At 38.5% G+C, this 20766-nt stretch overlaps 1 protein-coding gene across 1 annotated transcript in view; it reads left to right on the top strand.

Annotated features, from left to right (window-relative positions):
• MTBP (MDM2 binding protein) overlaps nucleotides 1-18804 on the top strand; it is a 24304-nt gene extending 5500 nt beyond the window's left edge. Inside the window, exons 10-22 of the mRNA XM_085221620.1 lie at nucleotides 159-231; nucleotides 1399-1516; nucleotides 2157-2330; nucleotides 3398-3511; nucleotides 4049-4213; nucleotides 4717-4810; nucleotides 5646-5801; nucleotides 8895-8990; nucleotides 12081-12368; nucleotides 13448-13694; nucleotides 15206-15319; nucleotides 17027-17092; nucleotides 18354-18804. Of these exons, the coding sequence (XP_085077746.1) occupies nucleotides 159-231; nucleotides 1399-1516; nucleotides 2157-2330; nucleotides 3398-3511; nucleotides 4049-4213; nucleotides 4717-4810; nucleotides 5646-5801; nucleotides 8895-8990; nucleotides 12081-12368; nucleotides 13448-13694; nucleotides 15206-15319; nucleotides 17027-17092; nucleotides 18354-18389 (1741 nt within the window). The 3' untranslated portion in view covers nucleotides 18390-18804. The remainder of the gene's footprint in view (nucleotides 1-158; nucleotides 232-1398; nucleotides 1517-2156; nucleotides 2331-3397; nucleotides 3512-4048; nucleotides 4214-4716; nucleotides 4811-5645; nucleotides 5802-8894; nucleotides 8991-12080; nucleotides 12369-13447; nucleotides 13695-15205; nucleotides 15320-17026; nucleotides 17093-18353) is intronic.
• Nucleotides 18805-20766: the final 1962 nt, after the last annotated feature.

Genomic DNA, 20766 nt, shown 5'->3' on the forward strand with positions numbered 1-20766 from the left:
GTCCCGCTTTGATAAGTTTTCACGTATTTTGTAGTACTGAAGTATCACCTATTAGACTTCTGCAGTACTTACTTGAAATACGATGATAACATGATTTATAAAATGCAAATGAATGCAGTTCTTTGTGACAATGAGGTTCCTTAAACTGTTCTGTTCAGGAGCCTGGCAAGAAAGGGTAGAAAACGGATGTCTGCACTGCTTTTAGATCAGATTTCTTCTCTCTCTGGGAAGGTAAGGCTTCATGTTGTGTAAGTTTAGCAGGAAAGTGAAGACACAGTATATCTTCTTCTATCTTTTATGAACAATATATAATAATAATCTCTGAGTAGGCTCCTTCAAAACTTAATTCTAGGAGAGATGTCTCTTTAAAAAGTGCATTCTTGTACAGGATCTGGCAATCTGTAAGTCCACTGCACGTTTTTCTCTTTACTTTAGCAGAATTTTATTCTCCTAAAATATTTTGTTGCTTTTAATTGTATCACAACAGATATTTCCAGATTATCATAATTCAATTACTTTTTAGCAAAAGACAGTTCTGTATACAGCTTATAAATGCATCTAGCTTTTCTGAAATGTAGGATATCCCATTTTGCAAGTGTGTATTCTGCATTTCTATTTTGATTTTGAATGAAAAGAGTTCTTGAAACATTTACAAGCCTATTTTTTTTCCTGGATATTATAGTATGTTTATTTACAGCCACGGTATTAGTTTAAAGATGTTTTTCCTGAATGCTTGAAGTGTAGATTTGATTAAGCAAGCTTTATAATGTTTAAAAACTAAAGCTACGCCAGTCAGAACAACTTGTAATGTGAAAATGCTGATAGATAAATAATAACTAAGTTATATTCTTTATTTACTGTACAGCTGTTGTTCTGTTACCCAGCAGTATATTTAATCTTCATTTGCTTCACCTAGGTTTTCAGTAACTTTTTTTCTAACCCATCACTCTGTTCTTCATTATGCTCTGTGAAAAAGAAGTTCTTTTTCTAACACTGTACCAGAAATATCTTATTAAATAGTTTCATCTGCTTGTTTATGAAGGATAATTTGACGGGAGGAAAAACACACAGTTTTCAAGTTAATGCAGGGTAGCTGATCCCAACTATTTCTTAGAGTCCTGTTGGTTCTAGATCTTTCTTTACAGAATTGTTTATAGCGAGATTATTGAAAGACTTGGGAATGCCTATTGGATGTATGAAATAATAATTCAGTAGTTAGTTATCTCAACTGGAGAAAAAACTAGCTCTGTTTTTACTGCTTGTGTGTCAAATGATGAGTAAATGTGTTTGCCTTTTAATTGAAGCACCTTTGAAATGATGCCAAACTGATGGCTCAAAAATGAAACGTGAAGTAGGCTTCAGTAATATTTCTTCTGTTATATTTGCTTTATTATTTAGGTGGGAGCTTTAGTTTCATTAGCATGCAATGTAAGCAGTGTAGTGATCCCATCCCCTGCCCAGCTGAGTACGAAGAAATGGAAGGAATATATGGCTAGGAAACCTAAGGTCATTACTGGTGAGTAAAAAGAAGATGCTGCAGGTGTATTTTGATATGGTGTCTGTATTCAACACTTGTGCTTTCTTGGGAAAAAAGAGTACGGTATTTTACAGATGTTCGTTCTTCCAATGAACACTTACCATCGTGTCAATCAGCATAGGCAAAAGTGCCTGATCTTTCCATAGTTCTCTCATCAGTGCACAGGCTCTTTTAGATACCCTTCTCTAATCATTACATACCTGACTGGCTGTTTGCTCAACTGTACGTTGTTTCATGGTAGAAATTTATCTTTGGAGAGAGACTTTCCTTTTAATAAACTGTTAAAGAACAAACTTTGATGGTCAGAGTTGCCAGATGTACTTTCTAGCCTGCATTACAAAGCTGCCCCGGGCTAAGTTCCATGCAGGTAATGTGCTAGCTTGAAGCCAGCACCATAGTCTAACTCATCTTTGCTTCTGTAGCTCATTTATTTTGCATGCTCTTCAATGTGTTTTTTATTTTTAAAGGATAAATATCAGCTGTAGTTCCTGTGTCTCTTAAAAAGATGTTAGTGAGATTTCTCAGAAAAAAAGAGCAAGTGAAAGAATTTTGATTATATCTTATTTTAAACAACATGAACACCCTGAGGGAGCCATCTTATGTCTTGCTATTTTTTAAGTTCCAGAAATTGATCTGAAAGGAGAATCTTGCCAATACTATTTCTTGCTACAAGGCAACGGTTCAGGAGGATGTAAAGCAACCTTGATTCATTCTGCTACTCAAATCAATGGTATGGCCACTCTTGCTGCTGTAAATAGAATGCTGAAGACAAATGTAGGAGAAACAGAGTCAAGTAAGCTTTATTTATATATTAATTTGTGTTGTAAGTCAGGCAACAAATGCTACTAACACATTATGTGCTCACTTTATTCATTCTGGTCTGTCTTAAAGGGAAGAAACATTATACGCTCTGATGAATAAGTTTATTCTTTTTTTTCAGAGTGATTAAGAAAAAGATCTAATTTATTCACACAACTTACTGTATTCTGTAAATCAACTTCTTGGAGTTGTAGTCAGTCATTTCTCATAACTTTCAGTAGTTGTAGCAATGCAAATTGGGGAGGTCAAGGTAAAGTGCATACAAATGAAATCTATGAAAACTTTAAGATATGTCATTGGTCTAAAGGTTGATGCCTAAAATCCAATTGGTTATTATTGAGCCTATTTCTCCCATTTAAAATAAAAACCACAAGGGAGGGAGACAAGTTGACTGAACACACTCATGAAACTCAATTGGCAGAAGTAAATATTAACACAGAATGGTTAGTATATGAGCTAGGAGGTGATTGGCTGTTTCGCTAGATAAAATCATATATCAGTTATCTTAGAATAGTTGTCCTGTTGTTGCTTCAAGATATCTATGTGAATTCATTTGTTTGCTCTCAGTAACCAACAAAGAAATGAGCACGGTGACCTGCATGCTTTTATTTTCTTCTTATCCAGACAAATCTGTGTGGGATATGACTGGCTGCTTACCATTTGTCCTAATTAAAATCCCATTACTAGGTGTCAGAAGATTGAAAGTCCTTGACCATGTGCTGGGAGAAAACTTTTCTTCCCTAGTATTAAAGTAATGATCTTTTTACGTTCTTTAAATGGCAGTCATACTAACTGCATTATCATTATTTTGGTTTCGTATAGAAAGGCAGAACTAATGGCCAATCATCTATTCCAGGTTATCCTCTTAGTGTCTTAAATGAATTTCCTGCTTTTTCTTCACTCAGATTTGATGCTCTAGTTGTTTCCCTTGAACTTGAAATTTGTACATCTAGTGTGTTTGTGTTGTCTTGCTATGCCTTTTTAGGAAGTGTCTCCCAAGAAGATAGATTCTTGTTAATGGGTTTCTGCTTATCTGTGTAGGCTTTCCTACTGATGACTTCATTGAGTCTCTGCCACGGTTTTGTGGAAAGCAAATTGTACAGAGAGAAAAGAAACTGTCACATCTCCAGGCATCTGCCTTGAAGGAGTATCTCAGTAAGTAATGGAGAAAGCACTTGAGGTTCTCAAACTAGTATCTAAGTTTTTTCTTTCCAACTGAATGTGTCCTCACCTTAGCTCCTCAGTATTGTAAGCTCACCTTACAAAACTGAGGGGAGCTGGCCAGTTTGTAAAGAAAAAAAATGAAGTTGTAAAGAAACTTCCTTTGATATATCTGTGATTATATGTCAGATAATTACTTAAATAATGGGGAAGAGAGAATGCTGAACTTTAATTTTGTGGGCCTCTGATACACTAATACTTGGAAAGTTTGAGCATATTTACCACAGAAGAATTCTGAAACTAGCATTTTATGTGCTTTGTTTTGTTGCTTTTCTTGCTGCTTTTTTTTTTTTTTTTTTTTTTTCCCCCTAGCAGAACTTACTGTGTATTAACATAATACCAGCATAGGGAAAACAGGATTTGTACTCTCTCAATGGCAGTACAAATGGCAGTGATGAGTGTGAGCCTCCTGTAGGAGGACTGGAGCTTTTCCTCTATAAGACTGGCAAGTCAAGATCTCTTTTTTAACAGAGAGAAAGAAATTGACTGAGCAGCCTCCAGTTATTTCTACTGATGAGCTCAAAAGCTTGTTAGAGCTTACAAGAGAATGCTTTTTGGACCTGTGGAACACTAATGTTCCTGAACCTGTTCTGCAGAAGACTGCCAATAAAACTAGTTCATGTTCAGTGGCTTCTGGTAAGTTCTTTATTTAGAAAGATCTCTACTGACATGTTTCCACAAACTCACTGGGCATCATGTTTCAGTGTCTCACCACTTTCACAGTAAAGAATTTCTTCCTACTATCTAGTCTAAATCTACCCTCTTCTAGTTTAAAACCATTTCCCCTCATCCTGTCACTACCTGCCCTTATAAAAAGTCCCTCCCCAGCTTTCCTGTAGGACCCCTTCGTGTACTGGAAGACCACTGTAAGGTCCTTGGTTGCTCTGTGTCCAGTTTTGTTGAGTTAGGTCCCATAAAGTTCACATGTAGTCCTGTAAAGTTCGTATGCATATATGTAGGGCCGTAGTTGACAACAAGGCTGCTGGACAGAAAAAACAACCTTGAGAGCTACAGATCAAATATTTCTGTGGCTGCTTGTATAAATTCCCTTGCATTTGGAGACAAATTACATCCTTCTTCTTATGAACAAGCTGTAATTGTTTTGCTTTCTTAGTGGGTTGTTTTTTTTTTTCTTGCAGAATCTGATTTAATGGAGCCAAATCCATTGGAATGGCCAGAAAGACATGTTCTTCAGAATTTGGAAAACTTTGAAAAAATCAAACAAAAAATGAGGTAATGCTTAAATATTGAAGAGTTTTCTCTGTAGTGGACACTGAACATCAGTATAGAGGAACTGTATGCATTCATGGCCATTTTGTGAACTGTTCTCAAATACATTGATAATTTTTTAGAGAAAGCTAAAAACTAAGTTTTTGTTACACTGTCAATTTCCAAGGTTGTTTTGGGGTTATTTCTTAGTATTTAGAGTAGTATTCTTTTTTATTATTTTTATTAACAAAACACATCTAAAAAACAGTGCAAAGTAATTTAGTTCTGAAGTTAAATTAGCAGTGTGCTTTTATAGACTTCAGCAATACTAGAAAAACATTCAAAATACTATTTTTTTTTTTTCCCCCAACATACCCATACTTTGGAGTTTAATGTTAGATATCTTCTTTCTCTTAATTTGTTGTTAAGCTTTGGCTTTTGTTTTTCAAATACGTATATATAATTCTTCCTTCTAACTAGCTCATCTTACACTTACCTGAAATAGTGTAAAACATGTTGCTTAACAGTAGAAAAGAGAAAATTTTGCTAAAGTTAATTGAGGACATCAAAAATGAAGTGGAGAGTTGTATGCAGTAGTGTCTTTATGATTCCTGTGCTGCATGTTGTATGTCTCTTTTTTAATGGGAATTAAATTTTGATCTTTGAGGACAAGAAATGGAAAAAAGAGATGAATACTATACTTCTCCTGTTGTACTTCATAATTGAGTTATAAAAACTGTGTTTAATTGCTCCGGGCTAGCAATGGTTTTGGTTGTTGTGGTAAAAACAAACAAACAAAATAACTTAACAACTAATATTTCTTAGATGAGGGATTATTATTATTATTATTTTCCTCTAGAGCTTCTATGCTTGCACATTCATCTGAGCAACTGCTTGGACATAAAGATAGCCAGCGAGAGTCGCTGACATCTCTCGATGCAAAGGAGTTGCTGAAATACTTCACACCAGAAGGGCTGCCAGTTGGTGATCTTCAGCCACTGCATATTCCCAAACGGTATGATACCAACATATTGAGATCACTGCAGCCCATACTCAGAATTGATGAATGTGTGTAATGATGAAGTGATAAAATGTGAGTAAAAATCAGGTGATGGAATCAGAGTTTGAGTTTGGAACTTGTATATCCTTGCATCACATGCCCCCAGTGCAATCAACAGTTATGGCTGGCCTTGCTGTTTATTTCTTTGAGTCTGAAATGGCCAAGATGATGATAATGTTTCTAGTATGAATTTAAATAATAAAATAAGTGCCTGATGTGTGTAGGTGTGCCACTAGACTTTGCCATGGCTGTCCTACAAACTATTGCCACTATACATTCCTATTTCCCAAACTAATATTTCTTGTACAGCAGGAGTTACTCTGACAGAACTTCAGGTTTATGGGTGTGATTTGTTTCATTCAGTCAGAAGGAGATTATGTAGGAAGATTACTCATTAAAATGTAAAAAGGACAATAGCTGAATCTATTTATTTGTGTCTCTTGACATGCTGACCCAGCATTCCTGTCATTACTCTTAACTGGTAAAGTGCTCCTTGAAGAAAGCTTGTCTACTTTGACTACTTCACAAGAATTCATTCTTAGTGTGACTGCTGTTAAGTATTAGTGCAGTAACCACTTCCATGTCAGCAGCAAGATTAGTGTAAGGAGTTAATGGAGTACTTTTCAGAGTTTAACCATCTGATAGACTAAGGCCAGCCTATCCTGCAGAGTCAGAATGTGTCTGTAGAATCAGAGCCTCTAGTATTTATGTGGTATATCAAAGACTACCAGGTAAGAAAATCTTTGCAGTTACTGCTGTTATATTTGTTGACCTTTTTAATGAGAGGGATAAGAGTACTGATAATGGAATCATTGGATACTGCCATTGATACATTTTTGAACTTCATTATGTGTTATAAATTAAGAGGGCTTGTGAGAGGGAAGGTTACAAGCTACTCCAGGGAACCTTCTGTAGCAGGCAGCTTGGACTAATATCTCCAGAGGTCCCTTCCAACCCTTAAGACCCTGTGAATTGAGAAAACATCTGTAAAATACTTAATGGAGTTTTGAAGCTGTTCTGAGCAGATAACTCAAGCAAGTTGGAAGATACAGAGTGAAGACTGAATGTCCTACAGAGTTCTTAGCTAACGAGTGCCGATGATTTAGGATTTTGGCTGTATTATAAAATATCCGCGTGTGCTGAGGGAGCTGGCAGAGGTCATTGCCGAACCACTCTCCATCATTTTTGAGAGGTCTTGGATAACAGGGGAGGTCCCTGAAGACTGGAGGATAGCCAATGTCACTCCGGTCTTCAAAAAGGGCAAGAAGGAAGATCCGGGTAATTATAGACCTGTCAGCCTCACCTCTGTCCCTGGAAAGGTGATGGAACAGCTTGTGCTGGATACCATCTCCAGACAACTGGGAGAAAAGGAAGCTATCAGGAGTAGTCAGCATGGATTCACCAAGGGGAGGTTGTGCTCGACCAACTTGGTGGCCTTCTATGATGCTGTCACATGCTGGGTGGATGGGGGAAGAGCGGTAGATGTAGTCTACCTTGATTTTAGAAAGGCATTTGATACTGTCTCCCACGACATCCTTATAACAAAGCTGAGGAAGTATGGGATAGACGAGTGGACAGTGAGGTGGGTTGAGAACTGGCTGACTGACAGAGCGCAGAGGGTCGTCGTTGGTGGTGCAGAGTCTGGCTGGAGACCTGTAACCAGTGGTGTCCCCCAGGGGTCTGTGCTGGGTCCGGTCTTGTTCAACATCTTCATCAGTGACCTTGATGAGGGGATAGTGGCCACCCTCAGCAAGTTTGCTGATGATACGAAGTTGGGAGGATTGGCTGACATGCCTGAAGGCTGTGCTGCCATTCGGTGAGACCTGGACAGGCTGGAGAGCTGGGCAGTAATAAACCAGATGAGGTTCAACAAAAGCAAGTGTAGGGTCTTACACCTAGGGAGGAATAATTGCATGCACCTCTACAGGCTGGGGGATGAGCTGCTGGAGAGGAGCTCTGCAGAGAGGGACCTGGGCGTCCTGGTGGACGACAGGTTGGCCATGAGCCAGCAGTGTGCCCTCGTGGCCAAAAAGGCCAATGGCATTCTGGGGTGCATTAAGAAGAGCGTGTCCAGCAGGTCGAGGGAGGTGATCCTCCCTCTCTACTCTGCCCTGGTAAGGCCTCATCTGGAGTACTGTGTCCAGTTCTGGGCTCCCCAGTACAAAAAAGACAGGGATCTCTTGGAAAGAGTCCAGCGGAGGGCCACAAAGATGGTGAAGGGCCTGGAGCATCTCCCCTATGAGGAAAGGAACTGGGTCTGTTTAGCCTTGAGAAAAGAAGACTGAGAGGGGACCTGATTCAGGTTTATAAATATCTGAGGTGTGGCGGCCATAGTGGTGAGGCCAGTCTCTTTTCAGTGGTACGTGGAGACAGGACGAGGGGAAACGGACATAAGCTGCAGCATAGGAAGTTTCGCACGAATGTGCGTAAGAACTTCTTCACGGTGAGGGTGACGGAGCACTGGAACAGGCTGCCCAGGGAGGTTGTGGAGTCTCCTTCTCTGGAGATATTCAAGTCTCGCCTGGACGCCTACCTGTGCGACCTGGTGTAGGGAACCTGCTTTGGCAGGGGGGTTGGTCTCGATGATCTCTGGAGGTCCCTTCCAACCCCTACAATTCTGTGATTCTGTGATTCTGTGATTTTCATTACATATGTAGGAAAGAAGTTAATAGTTCTTTTCACTACAAAGATTTGTTCTACATTCCTACTACTCAGGTGCCCTGATGTGAAATGTGATAATTGCCTGGATTTATTGAAAAATTATTTGGGGCAGTGACCTCTAAACTGATAAAAACATCTACGAGATTGTGTATTAGTAATAGCTTAGCAGTTGAACTTAAATTCTTAGTTCAATGAAGACTTAATTTCCTACTGATGCTCTGTATCACAGGCTTAATGAGCTACAGGACATGCTGTTTTTAGTCTTCCTCTGTCAAGGCATTTATTTTGACTTCTGGAAGTATAATTTATCTGGCTGCTTCTAAAATTGGTACTATATTCCTTTTTAAAATAGATGATATGTGTACATACATACTTTTTTCCTTCCAGTGAAAATGCATTCTTTTTGACACCCAAGCTTACTCCTCAGAAGCTGAGAGGTCTGCCTTTTGAAAAAGCAGCTGGATGCCATTATCATGGAATCGAGTAAGTGTTCTCACTTCTTTCCTCTAACTATTTTTCAGTTTCCAGGCATGATGCAAGTAGAAACATTTCAAGCACCATGAACATAATTAGGAAAGCTCTGTATACTTTCCCGTAGGTGGGATAACTTTGCACGTGCCACCTCTAGCTTTCTTATCTTTATTTTATTCCTTAGTTTAATTCAACACACCTACTTTGATGGTAATTTAGGAAGGTGCAGGTAGGTTCTTTTCTCCTAAGTTCTACTGCTGTTTATTATTAGTGTTTCTGAAAACTTGAATGCAGAATTGGAACTGTCAAGGGCAAGAGTGCTCATTAATGCTTGTCAAGTCACTCAAGTAGCACAGAGAAAGCTTTGTAAGTTGCTTCTACTTCCATGTTCAATTATAGATGCTTTCAGACTGACAGTCATAAGATGTGTGAGCCACCTGTATGTGTAAGCAACCTGCTCACAGCACCAGTGTGCAAGTGTCACTTGTAAGAATCTGCAGAAGGATTAATATGGTCAGGACTGTACTGAGTCCCAGACAGCCACCCTATGTTATTGACCAAAGCTTCAGGTGGATGTGCTTCGTATGATGTAGCTGCTCAAAAATTTTTTAGAAAACTGTGCATATCCTCACTGATGAGAAAAGGAAAATGACACCCATAAACAATAAAGTAGGTGGTTCAGCATAACTCCTTTGTGTGGACAAACTTTGTCTTAACACAATATGCTGTATATGTGCAGAAATGCAGTGGGTACCAAGTGGATACCAAGGTTGTTCTCCATGTAAAATTCTGCCTCCTTCTAAAATTCCCATTTAAAATCATTACCATATGACTAATTATACTGCTGTTATTTTTTCCTATCAACTTCACGCACAATTTAGTTAAGTTTACACTGAACATTTGTTATATTTTTCTGAGTGGTAACTCCTGAGTCTGTTAGCTTTCTTAGATTAGGAAAAGGCACAAAGAGGCAATTAGACAGACAGGAGAAATTAATCCTTCCAGCTGTAGGAGGAAAGCATTTGGCCATTGGCTTTGGAACACTTGCTGACCTGCTTGACCTGAGCACGGAGCGTGTGAGGATTCAAATTAGGCACAGCTTGTTCTACCTCGTGTCATAGGAAAAATGATGGGTAGAGACCAGAGGGGGAGGAGGGAGGGTGGAATGTGCTGGGAGTAAGAGAGGGAAGCAGTAGAGTGAGGAAACTAGCATGAAAGGGAAGAATATGGAGTTGTACAAGCAGAACAGATCCTTCCAGAAGTACCAGAGGGAGCATATAATCATAAAATCATAGAATGGCCTGGGTTGAAAAGGACCACAATGATCATCTAGTTTCAACCCCCCTGCTATGTGCAGGGTCACCAACCACCAGACCAGGCTGCCCAGAGCCACATCCAGCCTGGCCTTGAATGCCTCCAGGGATGGGGCATCCACAACCTCCTTGGGCAACCTGTTCCAGTGTGTCACCACCCTGAGGGTGAAAAACTTCCTCCTCATATCTAACCTAAACCTCCCCTTAGTTTAAGACCATTCTCTCTCTTGTCCTATCACTATTCACTCTTGCAAACAGCCGTTATGGTCTTTTGGAGCAGTTATGTTTTGTAATGTGCAGTTGTGATTTGTTTCTATCTGCATAGCTGCTGTATTTTTATTTGGAAGTAGAGTTTTGTCAACAAAACCAGGAGAAGCGGTTATGATCCAATCAAATTTTTAGTGTAGTGAACCTTTGCCAGCTCTTGGATCCTGTGTTGCAAAGAGAAAGTAATTGCAGGTAAAGAAGAGCGAGTTAAATGGTAATTTAACTTCTAAAGATAAAAACATTTTTAGCTTTGTAGGGGATTTGATTACTCAGGGGACTTGGAATATAAATAAGGAAAATTAAATACCTTGAAATTTGTGAGTTAAGAAAACTTATTCTTATCAGATAATGAATTTATTTCTAGTGAAAAGTCTTAATCAGCTGTAGAAATGGATTCAATGCTCTGTAGAAAAGTGAATTTCTCCCTGAATATGAAAGCACTCTGAAAAAAGAGGAGGAATCAGATCTAACAATTCAGTGTAACCCTGTGTGAGGAGATAAAAGTAAAGAATTGTATACAGTTCCTGAGAATAGGAAACATTACTACCTGCTTTGAAGAGTGGGCTGAGACAACTCGCGTTGCTCAGAATGCGGGTTAAGCCTCTTGTTCCTCCTAATCATGAAGAAAGTGAAGGGCTAGGGCAGCATGTGCTCATTCAGTGATGTTTCTGCATGTTAGCATTTCAAAAAATACGAATCTCTCATATACTGGTGCTTATCTTGCTAAATGTTATGTTTCCAAATTGTGCAACTAGGAAAGAGTCTGTACTGTACAGCCCTTATAACGCTCCCCATGTGCTGTCTTCCTCGTATTACACTCACTCCATGCAGTTTTACAGCAGCATAGTTTCTGGCAGAACTTGACTAAAATTATCTTAATATCATTGCATTTTGGGATCCCTGGAGTATGATATTAGAGTGTATCATTTTATATGTAATATCCTATTATTATCTAGGTGTCAGAGTTTCAGTGGATGCTTGCAAGGTCTGAGGTCTGGAAGATACAGTATCTGTTACGGTGTGATGGATTCTTTATGTGTTTGGTTTTAGAGCTTTCCTCTTCGCTGCTTTACTGGAGTGTCACTATACATTAATAGAGGTAGCATCTGTTAAGTACAGGCTGACAATCTAAATATAACACAGTGCCAACTATAAGGAGAAAAAATCCATTGTCAGCATCACAATTCATTGCTTACTTCAATTACTTCAAGGAAAAACATCCTGTTAATATCCACAGAAATCTTATTTGCTAGAGCATAAGGTAGAGACATACAAATAATTAGTACATAAAGCTTATATATTGGAGTTAGTCTTAAATATAGTATCGACTTACACATAATGTAAATAAATCTGTCAGGTGTGTATTAACTTGTGGGGCCAGTTTTAAGATGTCTTTCAGTCATCAGTCCAAACAAAAAAAAGTGCTGGAGATTATATTATAGGCAGAAGTAAGTTGTTCTTTTTTTCTACTTGTAATAAAGTAGGGACTGTCTCACAGATTTCTCTCAAATTTAAACTGTAGATACTGTCTAGATAACAGGAAAGCTTTAGAGAGAGACTTGGGATATGCTGAACTTCAAGCTCGTCTTATTCGCTATGAAACTCAGACCACCTGCACCAAGGAATGCTGCCCTCTGCCCGTTGTCTTGAGCCCTCTGCCGGCTGTCCTGAGCCCCCTGCCATCTCCTGCAGTCTCGTCAGAGCCTGGAAGTGTCCCCGATGGAGAGTCTTTACAAAGTGAATTCAGAACAGAGGTACTGAGGCTAAAACGCAGATCAAAAGACTTGGATTGCTTTCATCCCAAGAAAAGGTAACGCACTGAATAAAATGCATCTTGACATGAAATATTTCAGCCATTTCTCCTGAAATGCATCTGTTCTTTTATCTTGAAATGTTTCTTACTGCAGCTATCTAGACAATTGTTTGTTGTTTAGTCGTCTTTTATAAGTTCAGTTTTTCTAAAGTGTGGCCTCCTATTGATAGCATTAAATTAATCTAGGCAGTGCAGCAGAGACACTTTTTGTTTAAGAGACCCATGATTATATCTTGCAAAATCTGCAGTGCCTTTATAAAGATAACAGTTTCTATCCTAAGCAAAGCTGTCAGTGCTGTTGCAGTACAAATAAACAACTGTAGGTTTATAAAGCCAAGAACTGTACTCTGTAATTGAATTCCTAATCCAAAGGACTTCTGGTACAAGATGACCCACCAAAATCCAAACTCAGTAGGTTGTCAGCATTATTAAAATCATTTCTGAAAATGTTATTTATAGACTTTTGTTTGTACCATGTCCTTGTTTTGAAGATGTAAGTAACATGTGGCACTACTGAATTCATGTTGTGTTGTAGTGGCCACTTTCCCTTCTCTCTAGTTAATACCCCTTGCAGTCTGGTCACAGGTGTGCTACTGTGAGCCTTTTTAACAAGATGATGATTTTTGGGGCTGTCTGTATATTTTGCAGCTTACTGAGTAGTTAGAAATGATGTGCTTGTGTTAGCTTATGATAGAATCGAAGTTTTAGAATTACTAACACTCGCTAAAGCATCAAGCATTACACTGCTCCAGTAGTACTATCGTGTCTCAGTTCCTGTAGATCAATTGTGACAATCCTATAGGGACAAGAAAAATTAGGCAGTTTCAGGAAGTTTCATTTTATTCTGAGACTGAAGACCAAAAGCTCAGCTCTTCCAGCTTTCTACAAAGTGTATGCAAGAAGAAGATAACTCTTCTTAGTTATCTTGTTTTATGATGCTCTTTGTAAGAATGTGTAATGATCCTAGCAATTATACAGCAGCCTCTATAGCAGAAACAAAGCCACCAGAACACTCATTACAAAATAAAAAGTTTTTTTTCTCTTTTTTTTTTTCTTTTTTTTTCTTTTCTATCCAGGCTAACAAAATCAGAGAGTACAGACTCTCTCCTCTCCCAGGCAAGTGGGGGAAATGGGAGTCATAATGCACTGGTGGTAACCAGGAAGCGCTCTGAAAGATCAGTTTCTTTAACTTCGATGGCATTGAAGCAGTCTGGTCAGCCCCACAAAGCAGCCACGAGGGCTGGTTCAGCAAGCTGCATAAGTGCAACAGAATCTGAGACTTCAAAGCCAGTTAAGGAATCAAGATCTCAGAAACATACAAGGGTAAGGGTTTATTTTGTTTGCTTTGGGAATTAATAAAAAAAAAAAGTTTGATTTCTTTCTTTGTGACTTGAGTGGATAGTGATAGGACAAGGGAGAATGGTCTTAAACTAAGGGGAGGTTTAGGTTAGATATGAGGAGGAAGTTTTTCACCCTCAGGGTGGTGACACACTGGAACAGGTTGCCCAAGGAGGTTGTGGATGCCCCATCCCTGGAGGCAGTCAAGGCCAGGCTGGATGTGGCTCTGGGCAGCCTGGTCTGGTGGTTGGTGACCCTGCACATAGCAGGGGGGTTGAAACTAGATGATCATTATGGGGCTTTTCAACCCAGGTCGTTCTGTGATTCTATGATTTTAATGTGAACTATGAATTTCTCTCTATTTGTTACTACTAAATTTGGTTCTGTTTACTTCTGTAACTGAATCCTGAGGAGAGCATCCCAAAAGTGAGGAGTAAAAAATGTGTAAATGTTAAGCCTTGCCCAAGGAATTAAGTTTAAGAGAAGTAGCAAATAGGAGTAAAAAAAAGGTGGCAATAAATACCAATGGTTAGGAATTAAGAAATCTAGAAAATGAATATAAAATCCAAAGCCAACAAAGAGATATCTGTACTGGGAAGATGAAAGCCATTGTGAAAGAATGGACTAATCAGGGAATAGAGAGTAGTTGCACAAGTCCATTAACAGATTTAACATTTAAATACATTGATGTAATAATGTTTTATTAATTGCTTTATATATTGGGAATGCCACTTCTAAAATACAGCCCAGAAAGCTTTCTGGCTTGGCGATAATTATTTAAGTGAATCCCTTGGTACCAGAGAGGACTGCTTGAATGTAGTTATTACAATGTCAAAGGCAAGTCAGGATGACTTGAGTAGGCATAAATTGTGTCTCATTCAGACCTAAAGTCTCTCTCTCTCTCTCTCTCTCTCTCTCTCTCTCTCTCTCTCTCTCTGTCTTCCAAGTCCCATACAAATATTCCGATTCTCTATGTTGCTTTGACATGTAAGCGTTCCATTAATTTTTAAGTTGAAATAAGTTAAATAACTCATCTAACTCCAGTGGTTAGTAGGTTGATGGCATTTGTCCAGTGCATTAATGGCAGAGACAAGAGCAAAAAAGATCAGGGTAGTTTTTTTGTTTGTTTCTTTGAGTTTCATTGAGTCATAGAATCATTAAGGTTGGAAAAGACCACTAAGATCATCCAGTCCAACCGCCAACCCATCACCACCGTACCACTAACCATGTCCTTCAGTGCCACATCTCTTGGATACCTCCAGGGGCAGGTGGTGACTCCACCACCTCCCAGGGCAGCCTGTGCCAGTGCATTACCACTCCTTCTGTGAAGAAATTTTTTCCTGATGTCTTTCAGCCTTCTCACTGTACTACAACTCTTGTGTCTCCATCTTTGTTGGGAAGAATGAAAGAGAACAAGTGTGACTTATTTTTCCTTGGACAGTTTTTCATGCCAAAAATTGGGATGAACTTTTGAGTGCGTTTCTTTTGTTTCCAAGATGCTGAAGGAGGTGGTAGCCAAGACTCTACAAAAACATGGAATTGCTGAGGATCACAAGTGTTTTCCATCATGCAGCCAACGTCTATTTGAGATATCAAAGTTTTACTTAAAGGTAACTAGGAAACATTTTCTTACAATTCTTACCGCTGAGTTGAATGAGTCTGTTCCTGAATGCACCTTGGGATGGATGTATTCCAGTTTGATTGTGCTAATATTCTTAGTGCTGTGTCATTTATATGTGTAGAATATGGATAAACCTTTGGTCTTTGGTGAACAAATTTTGGTGGTTGGCTGTTTGTTTTCAAATCTTACTGAGCAGCTGTCTTTTATGAGAGTTAGATAATATATTAAAGCAATGGGCTCTTAGGCAGGGTTGTACTTATTATATATACTTCTCCTTACCACTGTGGCTATCTTCCAACCATAATTATCTCATTATTTTAATGACCAAAGAAATGCTCATGAATTTAGTTTCTCCTAATTCATTTTACTTCAGCAAGTCTAGCATATAAGATGTGTGGGCCATTGTAAGCTATGGCTGTTCTCAAAGTATAGAGTTCCTGTTCACAGAATCTGAGGTGATACTTGTGGTAAGTAGAATTGCTCTGAGCTTTATGGAAGCATAGCAAATCTGGGAGACAATAGGTGAGAAGCCACAGGGGAAAAAACCTCAAAGTTATGGGACAGAGAAGTAATCAGCAAGGCAACTTTCTTACAGCAATTTTGTTTTAAAACTATGGTGTTTTACTTCCTTGTTTGCTTTGCAAGTCCCTTGGGAATGGGTTGTCAGATGAATGCAAGTTACCTTATATCAACATTGCTGTATGGACCTGTATAGTGTAGGCTAACTTACACATGCTAATGGTTTAAAGACTATATGTTAATCATGTAAAGATGTAGATGTAGTTATGTTCGCATCCTATGTTGTCCTGCAGTTTGTTTTACATTTTGTACTGGGATTGTCTTAGCGATATCTCAAGGTAATTTTGTCTCCAAATTTATTATCAATTTAGTGCTGTCCTGAGTGCTCTAGTGCCTTGGTCTGATATAGTGAGCCATATAGGGCTACTTTATGCTTTTGCCCTTATGCATATTTCCCAAACTATGATTGCAGTGATTGCAGCTATTAGTGAAAACCATCCTTCGCTCATATAAAACTGTAGAATATGGATCACATTTCTTCTGTCAGAATGAAGATTGCATGCTGGTCAGGATACAGAGAACACTGATTACAAATAAAGAAATATTTCAGTAAACATCATGCTGAGTAATTTTTGTCCTTCACCAGGCAGCTCAGCTTCTCCCTTGTTCTAAGGTTACTGGGTAAATAAGTAGCTTATGCAATTCACTGAAAATCCAGTTCCTTAATGTGTTCATGGAAATTCTTGTCAACACACTGCAAAAGTGTGCAACTGCTTAACATACTGACTTGGCAGCACCATGTAATGCATGAGTGAATTCAGATGGGTTCATGGTTCCATCTGTGAGTGAAGAGCAAAAGAAGTGATCCTGTTCTGTAGACACAGAAGACAGTTGTGTTAGGATTTTGTTCTTCTGAGCTGTCTTGCAGTCCCAGGTCTGTACGACTTTGTTCTGCGTGCTTCAGAAGCACGATATTGTAGATAGCATTTTCCTAGGGAGTCAAGAAGTAAATAAATGTTCTCAGTTTTACTTCAGACAATGTTATGTGCTTGCTTTAAGAATGGCTTTGTGCCACAGGTTAGGTTTTTTGAAGTAACAAGGATTTTGAATGTTATCATTCATTAATAACAAGAATACGAGCATCCTAATATCTTTGGCTTTGTGCTTTAATATTTAGGATCTTAAAACTTCTAGAGGACTTCTTGATGAAATGAAAAAAACAGCAAGTAACAATGCTAAGCAGGTAAGAGCATTTGCTTGATTTGTGTGTTCATTTCTATTAAGTAGGCCAGGCTAGAACATGGAATGGTTTGGTCCACAGCTTTAGGAGATGAGGAGAAGCATTCATTCCTTTGGCTATGGATCTCATTTTGCATTCTGATCCCTTAAAAACTCCCAGTCATTGGTCCCATGGCAAAATTTCCAGTTGCATATATTCATGATTTTTGTAGCTGTAACTGGAGTGCTTCCTATCTGATATGTCAAAGTGAAAAATGTGGAAAAGTTTATTTTCCTTCAGTTACGACTGAGGAAAAATGCATATGAAAACGTTCTTCATTTGGGAGAAGTGCGGATCGTTGGGGAATTCTTCTTTCTCTGTCTTTAAGGAAATAAAATTTCTTTTTGAAGTTAAGGAAGGCATAGAAGGATCTATCACAGAAAGTAAATTTCTTCTTAAAAGCAGAGAAAATTAACAATTTTAAGCTTAGGAATAACTAAGGTGAATGAAAGTGACTTCAGATGAGTTTTTGATGTGCAGGCAGCACTTCTAAGAGCAGCAGCACAGAGCAAAGTAACTTTGTTTTAGGTTTCAGAAAGTATGCTGAATCTATTCCATAATTAAAAAAAATAAAGGGGAGGGGAGAAGGTAAAGCTTTGTATTTTTACAGTACTATTTTCAAAATCATAATTAAGTGTATGGATTTGACCTTAGTTAGTTAAATGAATAAAATTCCCTTAAACTCTTGAGTACAACTGCTAGATCCTCACAGGTTTTATTCTGCCAGGGCAGTATTGTGTTCTGTGCTGTGTTCTCTTGTGAAATGTTTTCTACAGATTACAAGGTTTCAAAAACGAAGTAGGTTTGGTGTTTCTTTTTGAACAGGTATATTGTACTAGCACACTGTTTCTCACTCTGATGTCTGTCCAGGGAGACCAGAGGCTGGGTTTGTGCATGGACATTCCAACCTCTTTGCCAGCAGCATCTTGTCTGCTGACCACCTCACCCTTTCCATATATTACAGAATATATGGAAAGAATGTACACTGTGGAGTGAAGTCACTCATTCACAGGAGCTCAAAATGACTTTTTCTAAAGACTGTGAGTTCTCTAGAATTAAATACAACTTTTGGGCAACACTTCTCAGCTTATTAATGACTCTTTCTCCTTTGGGAGGATTGCCTTCTAAATCCTGTTTAGAAGAATTGATTATATCTGTCAGATATTCTTGAAAGCAACTTCAGAACAAGAGTTAAGGGAATAATTTTCTCATTTCTTTTCCCCAGGTGATTGAATGGGTTCTGGAAAAAACTGGCAAGTAGACACTGCAGAGACACAGCACTTCTGACTGCAGGAAAAACATTATACTGAGTAACAGGTGCAAACTCCTACTCACACACCAGAAGAACTTGGTTAGTATAATGATACAGTCATAGTTCTCAAACACAGTAGCATCTTTTGAAACATTTTATACTGAAAGATTTAATTTCTTAAATGAGAAAGGTTTTATATGTTATTTATTATGTTTTATTGTTAAGAGGAATACAGCTTGGCTTGTTTTTTATAAAGCTTTGTATGTTTTTCAATGAGTGTACTTTTACTGTAAATTAAAACAAAAAATGCTGGATCTAATTTTAATAATGGGACCACTTTGTTCTACCTTTTGCTCAAAGACCTCTGTTCTATTTATTACTACTTGCTGTTGTATATATTGAATAAAACTGTTTACAGTGTGGACCTTTGACATTTTATATTGTAACTGACAACAGTTCCTGTTCTGCAATTGAAAACAATTAGAATTTGAATCATAGTTTTGTAATAGATTGGAAAAAAAAAAAAAGCATGTCTTTTGGAATTTGATGAAAGGTCCCATGAAAGGTTCATTAAGAGAAGGACTACAGCCTGAAATTCTGGTGAAATTTCATGTGTAGTCTTGCTAACAATTCTTAGAAACGGTTCAGAAGAGAATTTTTTTCCCCTCGTTTCTCCCTTACCTCTCTATAGTGTACACAGTGAGCCCTGGCTTTATGTGCTACCTCACTTCATGAGCAAGTAGAACTCAGCAGTTAATTAAATTGAAATTAGATTAATTCTGTAGACTCAAGGCCAGCCTGAAACAATCAACAGGAAGGCAGTTAGGGAACTATGAACAGTTTGATGGATCATTTGTTTGCATGATTCCAATGCTAAACTAATACAGCACTGCCCATGTCTCATTTTCACTTCATTATTATTTTGTTGGTTTGTTTTGTTTATAGCTAGTTCATAATGTTGGCTTAATAACTCACTGTGCCCCATTTGAGCTGTGCTTACTGTCCCTCTGCGTGCTCTTAGCCGACAAAAAGTACACAAACTCATTTGTCCTGGCCTACAATGAACTATTGTATATTGTATATAGTAAACAAACTATTTTGCAAGTATCATACTTTTTAATCCCCACATTTAAGATTTCCTGTGGCATGGCTGCTATGCAGTAACTTTTTTGATATGGAATGTAATGTCACTATGCCTCTGAACTTCAGAATTTTTGTTAATGGAAGAGGAACCCAGAATCTAGTCTGACCTATGCACACTTTGCTGCATAAGTTTTAGATATTTGCTGTCACGTTTCTGCACATCAAAATGTAAGTCATCAACATACAGTAGTGTCTATCCACAACCATGCTATGTGCTTACAGAAGAGCAGGGTAAAACAGCTCTGATATGGTGATGGTGAGATGATTACTTACTTAACAAACTCTCCAGTTCTTTCTTGGGAGTTGTTTTCTAATGTCTGTCATTATTTATACAAGCTTCTGATGAAGTAAACAAACTGAATGGCTGTCTGATATGGAACAGCACTGATGTGTTCACATGAGGTGGAGACTTTTTTCTTCACAGTTTAATTTGAAACTTCAATTGAAGGGGTCGCTTATATCAAGCAAGTTGACAGTTTACTGAAATTCTGCTAGTTAACCTCCTGTTAAAAATTATCAATTATTTTATATTTTTTTGTTACTTTCTGGTAAAATAGCTCCCCACTGGATGGCTAGTTAGAAATTTCTGTTTGCCTCCTAAAAAAACCAACAAAACAAACAAACAAAAAAACTTTCAAATCAACAATAGTGTAACAGTCCAGAGTGCTTTGAGGTAAACCAGAGCAGTACTAATTAGCTTTTAAACATGGCTAAGAGAACACTGAGAAGTCTCTTTGCAGATGGAAATCATAGATCACAGAATCATAGAAAGGTTTGGGTTGGAAGGAACCTTTAAGATCACCTAGTTCCAACTCCCTGCTGTAGGTAGGGACACCTCCCTCTAGACCAGGTTGCTCAAAGCCCCATCCAGCCTGGTCTTCAACGCTTCCAGGGATGGGGCATCCTCAACCTTAACTGGGCAACCTGTTCCAGTGTCTCGCCACACTCGTGGTAAATAATTTCTTCCTAATTTGTACTCTAAATGCACCCTTTTCTGTTTTTAAACTGTTTCCCCTCATCATGTTGCTCCATATCCTTCTAAAAAGTTCCTCCTCAGCTCTTCTGGAGAAGCCCTTCAGGTACTGCAAAGCCACTATATGGTCCCTCTGGAGCCTTCTCCAGGCTGACGATCCCCAGTTCTCTCAGCCTGTCCTCACAGGGGAGGTGCTCCAGCCCTCTAATCATCTTTGTGGCCCTCCTCTGGACCTGCTTCAACAGCTCCATGTCCTTGTGCTGCATTTAA

Source organism: Meleagris gallopavo, chromosome 3 (genome assembly GCF_905368555.1).
Source record: "Meleagris gallopavo chromosome 3, MGAL_WU_HG_1.1, whole genome shotgun sequence".
Classification (NCBI taxonomy): Eukaryota; Metazoa; Chordata; class Aves; order Galliformes; family Phasianidae; genus Meleagris; species Meleagris gallopavo.